The sequence below is a fragment of the Colobus angolensis genome, unplaced genomic scaffold (genome assembly GCF_000951035.1).
Source record: "Colobus angolensis palliatus isolate OR3802 unplaced genomic scaffold, Cang.pa_1.0 Scaffold219, whole genome shotgun sequence".
Classification (NCBI taxonomy): domain Eukaryota; kingdom Metazoa; phylum Chordata; class Mammalia; order Primates; family Cercopithecidae; genus Colobus; species Colobus angolensis.
The window spans coordinates 1,015,807-1,032,567 of NW_012115366.1; the positions used below are offsets into that span (position 1 = coordinate 1,015,807).

The window sequence follows — 16,761 nt, forward strand, 5'->3', positions numbered from 1 at the left end:
GTGGGGGCGGGAAGGTCCGAAGGCGGCGGCCTGGGGCTGCATGGGACGTGGGTCGGCCGAGATCCAGCCCGGGCGGAGCCGGAGCTGCGAGCCACAGCCTAGAGGCCGAGAAGCTCACAGCTATGGGCTGGAGACCCGGGAGAGCTCGGGGGTCCCCGTTCCTGCTGCTGCTACTGCTGCTGCTGCTCTGGCCCGTGCCGGGCGCCGGGGTGCTTCAAGGTGAGGACCCGGGCGGGGTGCGCCCTGAGGGGCAGGCGAGGCGAGGTGGTGGTGGTGGAGGGGATGGGTTCTGCTCAGAGCCCAGGTCAGCGCGCAGAGGGTCTCACAGCCCCGGGACCACACGGCCAGTAAGTCAGGGCGTGGGGACGGTTTGGGGGCGTCTCCGTGGACCTGCCCAGGGACGCACAAGTGTACTTGGGCTGGCCTCGGGCCAGGACTTGACCACACTACCCGGCTGCCGCTCCTCTGGCAAAGCGGAGGGCGTGGCCCCCTCCCCCTCGGGGGCAGCCCAGCCCCCAGCCCCTAGCTACCTCTGCCTGGATTCTCCCTCTCACAACCTCCCAACCCCCATCCGCCGGCCACCGTGTGACCAGCTCCTGCGCCTCCACCCTTTAGGACTCAGAGGGGCTCCATCCTCCAGGAAGTCCCCGTGCCCAAGAGTCCCCCAGAGTCCCTGCTTTGCTCTCAGGGTGCAGAACTAGCTGTGGCCTCCGCCCTGCTCACCCTTCGTCCCTCCTCCCAGGGCGGCAGGGCAGTGTGCATGTTGTTTATACTGTTGCCTTGTTTGGTTAGATACAGAAGGGCCTCTCCAGACAGAAGGTGCCTGTTTAGTTGTGCTCTGGGAAGACGGCAGCACTGTCTCCTCCGCCTACTCCCTCCAAACAAAGATGTTAAGATGGGGCTGGTAACAACCTCTGCAAGCCAGTGGGAGGATTAACCAGTCCTGCACAGCAAGTGCCTGGCAGGGCACAGGGGGGGCAACCAGGCAGGAGGCATGCAGGGCGGGGCTGGGCTGTGCAGCCTGGGCCATGGCTTCCACAGCACTGTGTGGGGACCAAACAGGTACAGGGGTCTGCTCTGTTCTGGCCCCAGGGGAGGGTCCTAGGCGGTCCACTATTCCCTCCCCTCTGAGCCCTATCCCGGGGCCAGGGGAGGCAACGGGACCCCTGGTAGAGGGGGGCTCTATGTGCCCAATACCAACCTGGCTCCCTCGGGGTCCACTCCCATCCACCCGGTCACTGGAGCTCCAGCTCTGCCCCTCTCTCCCTCACTGGGGTCAGAATGCCTGTGGCCAGCATGTGCGTGCAAGGCCATGTGGAGAGCACCCATACCCACACTGCACCCACACACCTGTGCCTGAGCTCACCCTACCTCCTCCCCAAACCCTTAGAGGCCTAGGAGCAGCAAAGCTTGGTTCTCTACTCTCAGTTAAGTGCTCTCTGGGCTGAGAGACCTCCTCTCCTTCTCCTTCCCCTCCCCCAGATCCACTCAGAGCCCTCCCTGCACTGGCCCCTCTAGCCTCCTTTCCGAGGTGGCAGACTCCTCTTGGTCCCCATTTGCCTGATGGCAACTCACTCATCCAATCAAGGAGTGCTTCTTGGAGGAAGGGTCGTTGATGCTTGGAGTCTGGGAGAGAAGGTGGAGGAGAAAAAAGAAGTTAGGGAAGTTAGGGTGGCCTAGCAGGAGCTGAGTCACTTCCACAGGCAGCCATCAGCCCAGCAGGACTGAGGCCAGGGCTGCGTGGGGGCGGGGGTTGTCCGTTCTGGGAGCTGGGACTGGGTACCTAGGGAAGGAGGGCGGCTGCAGGCTCTGAGTGCCTGGGGCCTGGCTCCTGCAGGGTGGGCCTGTGGGAGTGGTTGGGGCTGGTGGGGGGCTGGGAGCATTCCAGGCGCCCTCTGAGTAATGTTTGGCTCTGGGATTCCTCCTAGAGCCCCCTTAGGCACATTCTGCCAGGGAGCACCAAGGCTCGGTCCGGAAGCCTCCCTCACCTTGAAGAGATGAGGAGGGGCGTTCTGGGCCAGGGTACCAAAACTCTGCCTGAGGACGGAGTCCCCGAGGGAGCTCCGGGCAAGGTGGGCCTCGCAAGGCCACATCTGGCTGTTGTTTTTCTCAGATGATGGGGCTGCACAGGCGTGCTCTCTTCATAGATCTCTCACCCTGAAAGCATCCGCTGCCCATCTAAAAATACCCGAGGCTGCCTCCCTCTTCCGTTCCCCTTTGCACTGGCGGCCTTGGCTTCTTCCTTGTGATCACCGACCCCAAGCCTGCCCCTCCACCAAAGGTCAGGGGACTCCCGTGTCCCCAGCTGAGCTGTCCTTTCCCAGCCGTCTCTTTTCCTCCTCCTTGGTAGCTCCTCAGATCCAAGGATGCCCATGGGTGTCCCTTCTTCTCTAGGCTGAGCCCACGCATGTTGAAGATGGAGTCTGCCCCGAAAGGCCTCCAGTGCCTCCCTGGGGATGTCCTCTAACCCCCTCCCTCTGCTTTGTCCCATGCCCCTGTGTTCCTCAGGTCCCCTTCACCCTGTGCTCTGTCTTCACTCCAGGATATATCCCTGGGCAGCCAGTCACCCCCCACTGGGTCCTGGATGGACGACGCTGGCGCGCCATCAGCCTGGAGGAGCCGGTCAGTGCCATGTCACCTCGTCCTCCACGGGGGCCCTGAAACTCCCATCCCTTTTGTCTCCCCCACATTACAGCTTCCAGTTTTGCTGGGGTCCCCAGAACCACCAAGTCACTGCTCCTGTAGGCCCCTCCCTGCCCAGTGGGCAGAAGAGGGCACGGGATTGGACATCTAGATCTCGTGAGTCCGTACACATGGAAGGCATTTCAGCTTTCTCCGCCCCACCTCCCCCTTTCCCTCCCACTCTGGATGATCTGGGCCACCCCCACCCCCACCAGGCAGAAGTGGGTCCAGGGTTTGTGGGGCCTGAAGCTTTTAAGGAGCCTAAAAAACAAAAAAAGCACCAAAAAGAAAACCTTTTGAAAGTTGACCAGAACATGTGACCCTGTGGACACACTGCTGTCCCCCTCAGGGCCCCACCACTGAGGGCCTGAACGAACCTTTAGCCTCACTGGCTCCTGTGGAATCCACTTCTGGTGAGGGGGGGCAGTGGTCACTCTCCTGGTGCCCCCCAGATGTGAGACCACCCCATGTGCTTCTGCAGGATGCTCTGCCCCAGCCTCCTCCCAATCCCGCCCTTCACAAGCTTCCAGAATAACCATGCCCCATCTGTTTGTACCGTAATATCTGTGCTGCAAACTAAGAGGCCAGTACCCTTGATATGCCCATTTTACAGATGGGCAAATGGAATCCCAGACAATCCCAGGGAAGTTGTCCGTGGTCACGCAGCTCTTTAGTCTGGGAGCCTGAAACCCACTAAGGTTTGAAAGATTTTAAACCATTGGCTACACCCCTGCCCCACCTAGAGAGCCCTCTTTGTTTGGAATTTTCAGCCCTACTGTCCAAACCCAGCAAGAGGGAAGGCAGGGGAGCATTACCATGAAGGCTGGGAGGCCCCCAGAGACCCAGCAGCTCCCAACCCAGGGCCCTCACTGGGATCCCCCAGGTCCACAAGGCCCCCATTGCAGTGGTCAAGCACAGCACTGGCCTGAGCTTTGAGATTGCCCTCCCCATCCCTGGGAGGGGAAGGCTGGGCACACACTGGGGTCACTCTGCCTCTGGGCCTCCCTGTCTGTCTGGCCTGGGCTGTGACCAAGAGGGGAGCTCCAAAGGGACCCTGCTCCCCATAACTGTGGGCCTTTGCCCCCAGGAAGCCTGCCAAGATGGTACAGAAGACAGAGTAGAGGTTGGGTATCCCCTCCAACAGGCAGGAAACACTCACATTTCAAGAAGCGGGGTATATATCGAGGGGCAGGGTACCAGGAGGGCAAGAGTAAAGACAGCAGGGGCTGCAGAGGAACGGGGACCTCGAGTATGGCTTTCCATCTGGGCCACTGCCTTTCTCCCAGTGCAAACCTTTCCCCAATAAAGCAAGTGACATTCCAGCCACATGAGCTCATGCCGGAGGCCTTGTGGGGCCTGTGGCCAGGGAGGCAAGGGCCATCTGCTCTCCACTTGCAAAGGAAGAGCTCGCTCCAAAGACTCTGAGACCCTTGGAGAGGGCCCCAGCCCAGTGCATTTTTGGAGAAAAGGAGTCGGGCGTTAAACATTCCGAAGGCACAGCAGCCTCCCAGAAAGCTCCTGGGCCGGCTCCAACTCTGGGCCCCCAGCCAGGCTGAGTGGACAAGGGGAAAGTGGGGTGTTCCCACAGGGTGGGAGATGCCAAGAGGGTGGGGGAAGGAGAGAGGGCTGGCCGGCCAAGCCAGCCTCCTGACACCTAGCTGAGAGCCAGTGTGTTCTCTTGGCTGGAACGGCATCCGTGTTTACTTCGTGGGTCCAGTGAAGCAGGTGTCGGAGCAGGAGGGACAGGGACTGCTGGAGGCCCAGGAAAACTTTGGAAGAGGGAGCAGTTTGCCAAAATTGGAAGTGGGAGAGTAAAGTTTGAATTCTATAGGGAATGAGCAGCAGCTTCTTTGGAAACAAGCCTCAGGTAGCAGAGGCTGTGAGGAGGCCCTGGCCATGGCTACCTGATGCCCCCACAATGTCCTCAGCACCCCTCTGTCTTCCCCTGCTTTTGATGCCCCTTCTGGGCATGAAAGAAGAGGGCGGGCCAGGTGAGGGGCACCTTTCTGGGACCTCAGGTCTCTAGGGAGGATGTCGGCATGCCTGGCAGGCTGCGCCAATGCCCTTCCAAGTGGCTGTTGTCAGGACAGCAAACATTCTGAGCTTGGGAACATCTTTATATGTTCTCACCTCCTCCACACCCTCCATAGTATGTGGGGGGTCCTGCTGACCCCCCAGCCCACATTCTCCTCAAGAACTTCCTCCCCAGCCAGCTGCACAGGCCACCTGCTCTCTGACAGGCAGGAGGCCTGGAGGCCACCATCTCAGCCCCACACTCTTTCTTGCCCAGGTCTTGAAGCCAGACATGGGGTTGGTGGCCCTGGAGGCTGAAGGCCAGGAGCTCCTGCTTGAGCTGGAGAAGAACCAGTGAGTGCCAGGCTGGGGTAGGGCTGGGAGGAGGGGGTCAGTGTTGTGGGGCAGGGACTGACACGGATCTGTGCGGGTGGTTGGATGGGCAGAGGACCCCAGAGAGGGTGCAGATGACAGGGAGGGTCACGCAGGCCTGTGGCTGGCCCCCTGGAAGCTGAAGAGGACCGCTGAGGCTGTCAGCCCGGCTGTGGGGCACATCCACCCTCCCAACCCCAGGAGCGGCTTGTCAGCTCCTTGCTGGAGACGAGTGAACACCATCTAGTGGACAGTTGCAAGATATGCTGAGTCTAAAGAAATCCTAGAGGGATCCCAAAGATAGGCCGGCACTCCAGGCTAAGTGAAGGGCAGGCACAAAGATGCGGTGGCTTTGGGAGGCCAAGGCGGGTGGCTCACTTGAGGTCAGGAGTTTGAGACCAGCCTGGCCAAAATGGTGAAACCCCGTCTCTACTAAAAATACAAAAAATTAACCGGGCATGGTGGCGGCGCCTGTAATCCCAGCTACTTAGGGGACTGAGACAGGAGAATTGCTTGAACCCAGGAGGCAGAGGTTGTGGTGAGCCAAGATCACACCACTGCACACTCCGGCTTAGGCAGAGTGAGCCTCTGTCTCAAAAAAAGAAAAAAAAGAAAAGAACAGAAAAGAAAAAAGAAGAAGATGCAGTGGCTACACTTGGGGGCAGCAGTTTGTCTGACTTGCCTGGAAGGTCTCCATCTACAGGGAGGGGAGCAGGGGGAAAGAATTTGGGGAGTCCCAGGAGGGTCATATCACAGAAAAGGCCATTTTGGTGCTCAGTGTCCTGGACCATCCAGAGCCAAAGATTTTGAGCTGGGGAAGGGACAGGCAGACCTGTACTCAGGAAGGTGCCTTGGGCTGGGTGGGGTGGCTGTCCCAGTTGGAGCACAGGCTCTTAAAACCACCCAGACTATGTTATCAATATATATTACCTACTGAGTGCTTGTTTGACTGCAGGCACTGTTCTGAGCACTTGACATGTACTTTATTCTCCCTCGTGGAGTTGGATGGACTGGGAACAAACTCTAGTTCCACTATGCCCAACCATATTTTCCCTGGGGCCAACGTCCCTACCATTTCAATGGAGTGGTCACATCACCTACCTCCTAGGGTGGCGGGTGTGTGTGGAGCAAGGGTGGGGGGCAGAGCTGGGGCAGGTGGTGGAATGTCCGGGAGGTGGGAAGCAGCCATCATTAGGGGGTGGTCTGGAGGTAATGAGGCCAAGGTGAGGTTGGGGTAAAGGATTTTCTTTAAAGAAGAGATATTGACTTATGATTGATCCGTCCACGTGGGAAAGATCCTGTTGAGATGAAGCTTGAAAATGAAATCATTACCGGAGTAGGGTGTGGAGAAAGCGGGGAGGGCGGAAGCAGCGTGGGCAGGTGGGGGTTCTGTTTTCTCTGGAGGCAGTGGGTGAGCTTCAATCACTGAAGGACAGATGGGAGGTATGTGGGGTCTAGAAGTCTGAGGAAAATATTTCAAGGATCTAGGGTAGGTGGGGGCAAGAGGGTTGACCAGATGCCCAACAAAGGAGGGCAGCAGGCAGGGGAACCTGGGGAGGTTGCTGCATTTCCCTAACTCCAAGTCCCATTCCTCGGCAGTGTCTCCTGACTCCTCCCCTCCCGACCTGTGGATCCTGCTGCCTGCTGCAGGTCCCCTGGGAACCACAAACTCTTCCCCTATTCCCATTCCTCCTCCCTGGCGCTTCCCATACTCACACCTCCCACAACAAAACCATCACCAAGTCTCCTTCCTCTACCCCAAGAGTTTCTGATCTGAACAAGTCACCATTGCTCCTGTCCCTTCCCTAAGACACACTGAGTGCCTCACTCATAAAGCTGCTCCATTAGCATTTAGGGAGGAAGGCTGGGAGACATCCTGGAGGCAGCAGGAAGAAGCCGAATTCAATGCTCCCTGTAACACCCCCTCTCAGCAGGCTGCTGGCCCCAGGATACATAGAAACCCACTACGGCCCAGATGGGCGGCCAGTGGTGCTGGCCCCCAACCACAAGGTGAGATGCTTCCGTGGGCTCTGGGATGCACCCCCAGAGGTACCCCCCACCATTCCTACCCCTACTCCTCCTTGCATTCTTAAGGGGAGGTTGGAGCCAGCCCCTACCACACCCTCCCTCTTGCCCCTCTTGCTCTAGCCCTGGCTGAGATGTGGGGCTGGCCCCTTCCTCCCTAGGATCATTGCTACTACCACGGGCGAGTAAGGGGCTTCCCCAACTCCTGGGTAGTCCTCTGCACCTGCTCTGGGATGAGGTGAGCTCTGGGAGAGGAGGCTGGGCCTGGGATGGGGAAAGAGCTCCCTCACACCCACTCCTACCTCTCTGCACCCTAGTGGCCTGATCACCCTCAGCAGCAATGCCAGCTATTATCTGCGACCCTGGCCACCCCGGGGCTCCAAGGACTTCTCAACCCACAAGATCTTCCGGATGGAGCAGCTGCTCACCTGGAAAGGAGCCTGTGGCCACAGAGATCCTGGGGACAAAGCGGGCATGGCCAGCCTTCCTGGGGCTCCCCAGAGCAGGGTCGGGGCATCCAGGGGATGGGAGTGGGAATGCTGTATCTATAGCTCTCCAAATCAAGAGACAGGAATTCACAGGCCTTAAGTCTCAGTATTTTTATTGGAGTCTGAAGAAACAAGTTCCAGCAAACATGTTAAATTTCCTTCTGGGAGCTGGGGTTGGTGGTCAGGATTCAAGCCCAGCAGCTTCCACTCAGGGACCCCATTTGCCCCTCCGCAGGACAGGCGAGAAGCGCTCAGGACCCGGAGGTACCTGGAACTGTACATTGTGGCAGACCACACCCTGGTGAGGAGAGACCCCAGGGGTTGGTGGGGTCTGTGATGGGGCCAGCTCAGCACCTCAAGCCACCGGGATTTCTGCCTTCCCAGTTCTTGACCCAGCAGCGAAACTTGAACCACACCAAACAGCGTCTCCTGGAAGTCGCCAACTGCGTGGACCAGGTTGGGGGCGGGGAGAGAGTGGTGATGCGGGTGGCGGCGGCAGGACAGGCAGGTGCTAGTGGGGTGCGGGGAAGAGAAAGGGCGCCCCCATGAAGGAGCAGCTGCGCGGTGGGGCGCCCTGTCCTGGCTTCAGCTCCGCTTCGCCCTCAGCTTCTCAGGACTCTGGACATTCAGGTGGTGCTGACCGGTCTGGAAGTGTGGACCGAGCGGGACCGCAGCCGCGTCACGCAGGACGCCAACGCCACGCTCTGGGCCTTCCTGCAGTGGCGCCGGAGGCTGTGGGCGCAGCGGCCCCACGACTCCGCGCAGCTGCTCACGTGGGTGCCTCTGACCCGGACTCGGGTCCTGGGCGGGGCGGCCTCACCTCCCGGCCCCGCCCGGTCACTCCACGCTCCGCCCCCAGGGGCCGCGCCTTCCAGGGCGCCACAGTGGGCCTGGCGCCCGTCGAGGGCATGTGCCGCGCCGAGAGCTCGGGAGGCGTGAGCACGGTGAGCCCCGCGGGCGGGGCGAGGGGAGACACAGTAGGCTCTACGGCCGCAGTGACCGCCCTCCCACGGTCCCCCAGGACCACTCGGAGCTCCCCATTGGCGCCGCAGCCACCATGGCCCATGAGATCGGCCACAGCCTCGGCCTCAGCCACGACCCCGACGGCTGCTGCGTGGAGGCTGCGGCCGAGTCCGGAGGCTGCGTCATGGCTGCGGCCACCGGGTACGCTCGTGGGGGATCGGGGCTGCCCCGGGGCGGCTAGTCCTGGGGACTTCCTCCGCTGCGTTTCTTTGGTCGTCCCTCAGTTTCCTCTTCTGTAGAATGGGGATAATGATCATAGTGTCCGCTTCAGGGTGGTTTATGAGGCTTAAAGGGAAGAAGCTCAGGCAAAGTGGATTTTCAACGGTATGAAGATAATTTTCTGAGTAACCTGGCGAGGTTACTCCTACACCCGGAGGCGCACCGCCGGGTCGCGATTCCACCTTGGGTCCCGGGCTGCCCACTCTTGGGGCCACACCGTCCTCCATCCCGCTCGCTGTGTGACTTTCCGCGGGTCACTTCCTCTCTCTGGGCTCTGCCTCTAGAGGATTCGAGCCTCCCATCGCTCAGGCGTGTCTGCGCATCTGGCGGCTGTAGCCAAGCCCAGGGGTGGGGATCGGAGAAGCGCGGGGATTGGGGCACTGTCTCTCCACTTTCAATGCCCTCCCCGTGCCAGTAGGCACCCGTTCCCGCGCGTGTTCAGCGCCTGCAGCCGCCGCCAGCTGCGCGCCTTCTTCCGCAAGGGGGGCGGCGCGTGCCTCTCTAATGCCCCGGACCCCGGACTCCCCGTGCTGCCCGCGCGCTGCGGGAACGGCTTCGTGGAGGCGGGCGAGGAGTGTGACTGCGGCTCTGGCCAGGTTAAGTCGGCTCGCCCGGCCCCCACTCGCCCTCTCGGCCCAGGTCTGGAGCGCTGCGCCCTCATCTGGTCACTTCCTGCCTTTCTGGTCCCAGGAGTGCCGCGACCTCTGCTGCTTTGCTCACAACTGCTCGCTGCGCCCGGGGGCCCAGTGCGCCCACGGGGACTGCTGCGTGCACTGCCTGGTGAGGGCATGAAAGGGTCAGGGTGAGGGTTTCGGGCCGCTTGGGAGCCGGTTTGTTGGCCTTAGTTAATTGGTGCCCTCAGGTTCCCCCGTTGGGTGCTGGCGTGGGTCGGCCTGGCTCCCCCAGCTCTGAGCCACGCTCTCCACATGGACTTCTCACTGCCCACGGCCTCTCTCTGCTCTCCCCACTACCCTTCACCTGCGCAGCTGAAGCCGGCTGGAGCGCTGTGCCGCCAGGCCATGGGCGACTGTGACCTCCCTGAGTTCTGCACGGGCATCTCCTCCCACTGTCCCCCAGACGTTTACCTACTGGACGGCTCACCCTGCGCCAGGGGCAGTGGCTACTGCTGGGATGGCGCATGTCCCACGCTGGAGCAGCAGTGCCAGCAGCTCTGGGGGCCTGGTGAGAGGACACGAGCACCCTTGCACCCTGCTCCCCATCCTCTGGTGGGGCCAGTTTTCTACTGTGGGGAAGATGGGCAGGGGAAACTGAGGCCCGCTGAGCGCCGCCCCTCTCCGAGCTGCCCCCAGCCTAGCCCATTCTTCCTCAGGCTCCCATCCAGCCCCCGAGGCCTGTTTCCAGGTGGTGAACTCTGCGGGAGATGCCCATGGGAACTGCGGCCAGGACAGCAAGGGCCACTTCCTGCCCTGTGCAGGGAGGTAGGGAGTGGAGCTGAGTGGAGGGAGCAGAAGCTGTGGAGTGGGTATGGGGAAGAGGGGTACTGCAGCTGTCGACTCCTCTCTGCTTCCTCCCCAGGGATGCCCTGTGTGGGAAGCTACAGTGCCAGGGCGGAAAGCCCGGCCTGCTCATACCGCACATGGTGCCAGTAGATTCCACCGTTCAGCTAGATGGCCATGAAGTGACCTGTCGGGGAGCGTTGGCCCTCCCTGGTGCCCAGCTGGACCTGCTTGGCCTGGGCATGGTAGAACCAGGCACCCAGTGTGGACCTAGAATGGTGAGCTCTGCCCACCCGAGCCTTCCTTGCCACTTGAATTCTGCAGGCCAGTGTCCCACTCACTGCCTGGTGCACCGCCCGTAGGTGTGCCAGAGTAGGCGCTGCGAGAACACCGCCTTCCAGGAGCTGCATCGCTGCCTGACTGCCTGCCACAGCCATGGGGTGAGAGCCTGAGGAGTCGGGGTGACCTTGGGGTTCTAATCCCACGTGACCTTCCTTCCCTTCTCTTCTCTGCAGGTTTGCAATAGCAACCATAACTGCCACTGTGCTCCAGGCTGGGCTCCACCCTTCTGTGACAACCCAGGCTTTGGTGGCAGCACGGACAGCGGCCCTGTGCAGCCTGAAAGTACACCAGTGGGGGGCATGTGGGCAGGAGCTGGGGTGGTGCACCTGCTCAGGACTCAGCCCCCCTTCCCCCGATCCCCGCAGACCGTGACACCTTCCTGCTGACCATGCTCCTCAGCGTCCTGCTGCCTCTGCTCCCAGGGGCTGGCCTGGCCTGGTGTTGCTACCGACTCCCAGGAGCCCATCTGCAGCGATGCAGCTGGGGCTGCAGGAGGGACCCTGCGCGCAGTGGGTAGGCTCCAAGTGCCTGCTTCCTGAGCCTACTCCTGTGGTTCACCTCCTCAGAGTTCTGCTGGGGCTGCAGGAGTTGGAGCGGCCCTCAGCCTTGCCCCCAGGTGCAGAGAGCAGCCCCAGAGGCTGTGGAAAGAAGTAGCTTTGAACAGGAGGTTCCAGTGGCCTGCCAGTCAAGCAAGGGGGTGGATCCCTGCCCCACCACCAGCACCGCAAGGCGTGGCCCTCTGCCTCCCAGTACAGCTCCTCTTCACGCTCCTGCTTCTCCCACCAGCTGAATGCCTCACCCTTGACTTCGCCCTGTTTTCCCCAGCTCAGATTGCAGTCCCTGTACCATGCTGCCCCTGGAGGCCTGTCTAGCCTCTGTCTCATGAGTTTTCAGCCCTTTGCCACTTCCTCTGCCCAAATCGCCTCTGTCACCCCCTTGAAGTACCCAAATGCTGGGCCCAGCACATCTTTTCACTCCATACCACTGGTCAGCCAAGGCGCTGGCTGCCCCTGTGCCAGGGCCCTGCCCTAACCCAGTTCTCTGTGACCTGGGTGGTGGTGGAGGGGGGAATCATATAATACTAAGCATGGCTGTCCTAGGACTCACCCTGCACCAGGGCCCTAGGCAGGGCAGGCACTCTGTGGCCATGTCTGACATAGCCTGGCCTTAGGAGTGCTGCAGGCAAGCCAAGGGAGATGGCAGGATTTGGGCCAGAGATGGGGGCAGAGGGCGTAACAGGGGCAGGGCACCACCTGGGCCCCAGGTAGCAGCTAAGAGGACCCCGACACAGTGAGTTGTGACTGAAGGTCTTTGGGCAGAGGAGCAAGGTGGCCAGAGCCTGGTGTGTCAGCATGGAGGGGGCGCTGCAGAGGGCGGCGGCTGCTTCTCATCCCCAGGCAGGGGGAGTCTTAGGGCAGGGGAGAGTGTTTTGAAGGAACATCACAGGAAATGACAAGGCCCTGGGACATGGGATGGGGACAGTCAAAGATGGCTTGGAATCATCAAGGGCAGCAGGGTACTCAGGGGCAAGGAGAGCAGACATAGCTGCCGAAGGGGCAGACGTCCAGGGTTCTTTGGAAGCTGAATGATGCCAACATCCAGAGAGTGCCAGGCTGCTGAGTGGTGCCAGAGCCTGGAGGAAATGTTAGGACTAGAGAGAGGAGGTGCCAGCCGAGGGCATGAGGCTCAAGTGGAGCCTGGATCCCAAGGCTTCCCTGAAGAGGGAGCAGGAAGGGAGTTGAGCGGGTGACTTGGAGCAGACGGGTGCCCCCAAGAAACTCAGTAAACGCAGAACTCCCTGGGCTAGACACCATGCTGTGGGGAGGCATGTCAGGGTCACTCAGGGTCACTGTGCCAACCTCCTGGACTCATCACATTGCTCAGGCCCAAGGATGGCCCACACAGGGACCACCCCCTGGGCAGCGTTCATCCCATGGAGTTGGGCCCCACAGCCACTGGACAGCCCTGGGCCCTGGGTGAGTGAGGCACCAGGGGGAGGTGCAGAGGGAAGGGAAGGGAAGGGCTCATGCCCCCTGCCTCCTTCCAGATGGGCAGCACCCAGTCACCTTGAGTCCCCTGTGCCCCACCGCAGCCCCAGGGTCTGACCATATTCACAGCATTCACCCTCCACCTTTGCTCCCAGGCCCCGAGAACTCTCATGAGCCCAGCAGCCACCCTGAGAAGCCTGTGGCCCGCAGTCCCGCCTGACCCCCAAGGTAGGCAGGGACCCGGATTCAAAGCCTCCCCCTCTCATCACCCACCCTCCCACCTCTCCCACCCCTCAGCTCGCTGCCCCCTAATCAGGTTTCTGGGTTCAGGTTATTATGGACATGAGTTTATGACCTCTTGGAGAAGCTGTTATGGAGACCAGGATGGTGGAAGTCCCTGAGCTGGGGAGGGAGAAGCTGTGGCTTTTCCTGGATCATTGGTCCTCACTGAGTGAGGATGGGCTCCCTGTCACACAGCTTGCAGCCTGGGGCCCCAGTCCTTAGGGGACAATATATCCTCCTCGTTCTCAGCAGATCAAGTCCAGATGCCAAGATCCTGCCTCTGGTGAGAGGTAGCTCCTGAAATGAACAGACTTAAAGACAGGTGGCCACTGACAGCCACTCCAGGAACTTGAACTCCAGGGGCAGAGCTAGTGGATCACTGGACCTCCAGCACCTTCAGGCAGCTTGGAAGTTTCTTCCCTGAGTGGAGCTCCGACCCACCTATTCCCGGAACCCAGAGCCACATTAGAAGCTCCTGAGGGCAAGGGGACACTGCTGGGCACACTCTCCAGCTCAATAATCCATCAGTCCCAGAAGCAAAGGTCACACAGCCCCTGACCTCCCTCACCAATGGAGGCTGGGTAGTGCTGGCCACCTGAAAAGGGCTCTGTCCTGGGAGCCTGGTGCGTCTCCTACATGCAATTTCCACAGACCCAGCTCTGTGGAGGGCATGACTGCTGGCCAGAAGCTAGAGGTCCTGGGGCCCTATGGTTTCACTGAGTTCCCACTGCCCTGGAGCCTGGCCCCTGCAAACAAACATAATTTTGGGGACCTTCCTTCCTGTTTCTTCCCACCTTGTCTTGTCCCCTAGGTGGTTCCTCAGCCTCCACCCACAATCCCAGTGCTGCACCTGAGGTTCTGGAGCTCAGAGTCTGACAGCCTCTCCCCCATTCTGTGTATGGGAGGGGACAGAGGGAACCATTTAAGAAAAGATACCAAAGTAGAAGTCAGAAGAAAGACACGTTGGCTTAGCGTGGTGGCTCATGCCTATAATCCCAGAACTTTGGGAGGCCGGGGTAGGAGGATCACTAGAGACCAGGAGGACCACACCAGCCGGGGCAACATAGCAAGACCCTGTATCTAAAAAAAAAATTAACATTAACTGGGCATGGTGGTGTGTACCTGTAGGCCTCGCTGCTCAGGAGGCTGAAGCAGGAGGATCACTTGAGCCTGAGTTCAACACTGCAGTGAGCTATGATGACACCACTGCACTCCAGCCTGGGTGACAGAGCAAGACCCTGTCTCTAAAATAAATTTTAGAAAGACATATTGCACTTGGACCTTGGTTAGTCTTTTCTATACGTAAATTCAACCCTACGGGGTGCCCTGAGGACCCCACAGGGTGGTGATTAGCAGGGTGGTGGCTGGCAGGCCAAGCCTAGATGGCAGCCAGGGTCTCAGGCATGTGTCTGGGCACAGGACGGTGTTGCCTAGTTTGAACACCCTCTTTGCTCTGTCACTCCTGCCTCCCTTGGGTGTTCACATTCTCCCATTGCTTCATGCAAGAGCTGCTGAGTGGCCTATATCAGCCAGCTTTTGCCACATTAACAAAACCATCCCAAAACTGAGTGCGGGGAGGCAACCTCAGCACGGGCCCCACTCCACCAGTCCAAGGGGCCAGGTGAGAGTGCTCTCTAAAGCCCCCTCCTGCCTCAGTTGTAGTTGTGAAATTTTAATTTATGAAGGTGACTGAATGATGACACAGAGGCCAATGCTGTTGAAAGAAGTTATTACTCAGTTTCCCACCCTGCAGGGCCACAGTGGGGATGCACTAGGTTTGGTCCAGGGACAGAATCAGGAGCGAGTGGAAGGCACAGGCCACAGCCCTCAGCGCTGTTTCCACTGGGGAGGCAAGGGGCTGGGGGAAGAGGGTAGGATTGGCATTTTGAATCATTCTGGTAGGCTTTGGGGCGTGGGGTTGGGCCTAGTTGTCTGGGTGGGTACCTGGCCCTGAGCTGGTTTAAGACAGGGGAAATACTGGCCTGGTACATGAGAGTTCCTTGAAGGGGGTGGTTGGTGTATGGACTCAAGATTGGTCGGTTTGCATATGAAAGGCATGAGTTGTTTCTGATCCCCAAGAATCAAGCAGTTTCTGTCCAGCCAACAAGTCGCCACCCCGAGATGTTAAACCATCATAAAATAGAGAATCTAAGGCCAGGCTTGGTGGCTCACGCCTGTAATCCCAGCACTTTGGGAGGCCAAGGCAGGTGGATCATTTGAGGTCAGGGGTTCGAGACCAGCCTGGCCAATGTGGTGAAACCCCATCTCTACTAAAAATACAAAACTTAACCTGTTGTGGTGGCATGTGCCTATAATCCCAGCTACTTGGGAGGCTGAGGCAGGAGAATCGCTTGAACATGGGAGGTGGAGGTTGCAGTGAGCTGAGATCGCGCCACTGCACTCCAGCCTGGGCGACAAAAGCAAGACTCCGTCTCAAAAGAGGAAAAAAAGAAAAAAAAGAATCTAAAAAAACACATTAATATACCTCCCCTGCTCTTACCCTTCAGGAGGGGATGTCTAGACCCCATGGCACTCCAGCTACAAGGGACCCTAGGGGAGGCCAACTCTGCCCTCTTGGCTATTCCCTGAGCACCCCCTCCACCCCTTCCCCATTCAGAGGCGAACCCTGGGGAGGCCAAGTGGGAAGGAAAGAGGGCTGTGGGAGGGGAGGTCCCAGTCTGGGGCAGAGGCCTGTCTGGAGCCCGAGATCACCTGGCTGTGCTGGAGAACTGGAAAACAGAAGCTCAGCGGAAGGGAGCTGGCATGGGGCCAACAGCAGAAAAGCAGGAGGGACGCAGAAGTGACTGGGAAGCAGGAGGGCAGGCATGGACCCTGAGGCTGAGCAGGGGGTGCTGAGGGGCAGAGTGGACATCGAGCTGGGGGCAGTGAGCCAGCACAGCTCAGCTGTGACGCCCTCTCTTGGTCACCCAACTATCAGCTGCTTGGGCTGCCCCGGGAGGGACTGGGCTTCCTCTGACACTCTGTGCGGCCATCTGTCACGCCTTCTTCTGTCCCGCCCCCTCCCTTGACTTGTGGCACCCACAGACAGGTGGGAGAGTGCACCTGCCCTGTGTGGTCAGAGCTTGGTCTTGAGTTTCCTTCCCTCATCCCTCTTTCCTGCCACACGCCAGAACACAAGAGGATGTGTCAGAGGCCTGTGAACTAGAGCAACTCCATCTTGAATAGAGGCTGAGTAAAAATAAGGCTGAGACCTACTGGGCTGTGTTTCCAGACAGTTACAGCATTCTGCATCACAGGATGAGATAGGAGGTCAGCACAAGATACAAGTCATTAAAGACCTTGCTGATAAAACAGTTTGCAATAGGCCGGGCGCAGTGGCTCATGCCTGTAATCCCAACATTTAGGGAGGCTGAGGTGGGTGGATCACCTGAGGTCAGGTGTTTGAGACAAGCCTGGCTAACAAGGTGAAACCTCATCTCTACTAAAAGTACAAAAACTAGCCGGGCATGGTGATGTGCCCTTGTAGTCCCAGCTACTCGGGAGGCTGAGGCAGGAGAATCGCTTGAACCCAGGAGGTGGAGGTTGCAGTGAGCTGAGATCGTGTCACTGCATTCCAGCCTGGAATGAGACTCTGTCTCAAAAAACAAAACAAAGAAACAAAAAAACCATGTTGGCTAAAACCCACCCAAACCAAGATGGCGAGGAGAGTGACCTCTGGTCGTCCCCACTGCTACAACTCCCACCAGCGCCATGACAGGTTACAGATGCCATGGCAGTATCAGGAAGTTACCCTACGTGGTCTAAAAAGGGGAGACATGGGCCGGGCGCGGTGGCTCAAGCCTGTAATCCCAGCACTTTGGGAGGCCGAGGCGGGTGGATCACGAAGTCAGGAGATCAAGACCATCCTGG

The 16,761-nt window shown here is 59.4% G+C and overlaps 1 protein-coding gene across 1 annotated transcript; it reads left to right on the forward strand.

Annotated features, from left to right (window-relative positions):
* The first annotated feature begins 6 nt into the window (after window positions 1-6).
* ADAM33 (ADAM metallopeptidase domain 33) lies at window positions 7-14,160 on the forward strand. Its single transcript, XM_011943305.1, is given in 23 exon segments — window positions 7-219; window positions 2,543-2,622; window positions 4,973-5,049; window positions 6,999-7,077; window positions 7,254-7,330; window positions 7,410-7,599; window positions 7,816-7,881; window positions 7,965-8,036; window positions 8,187-8,353; window positions 8,440-8,524; window positions 8,602-8,744; window positions 9,241-9,418; window positions 9,513-9,602; window positions 9,809-10,004; window positions 10,153-10,261; window positions 10,359-10,557; window positions 10,642-10,719; window positions 10,795-10,903; window positions 10,987-11,134; window positions 12,506-12,597; window positions 12,765-12,811; window positions 12,813-12,837; window positions 13,144-14,160. Coding segments are annotated over 23 exon segments (2,439 nt in total). The 5' UTR covers window positions 7-122; the 3' UTR covers window positions 13,179-14,160.
* The last annotated feature ends 2,601 nt before the right edge of the window (window positions 14,161-16,761 follow it).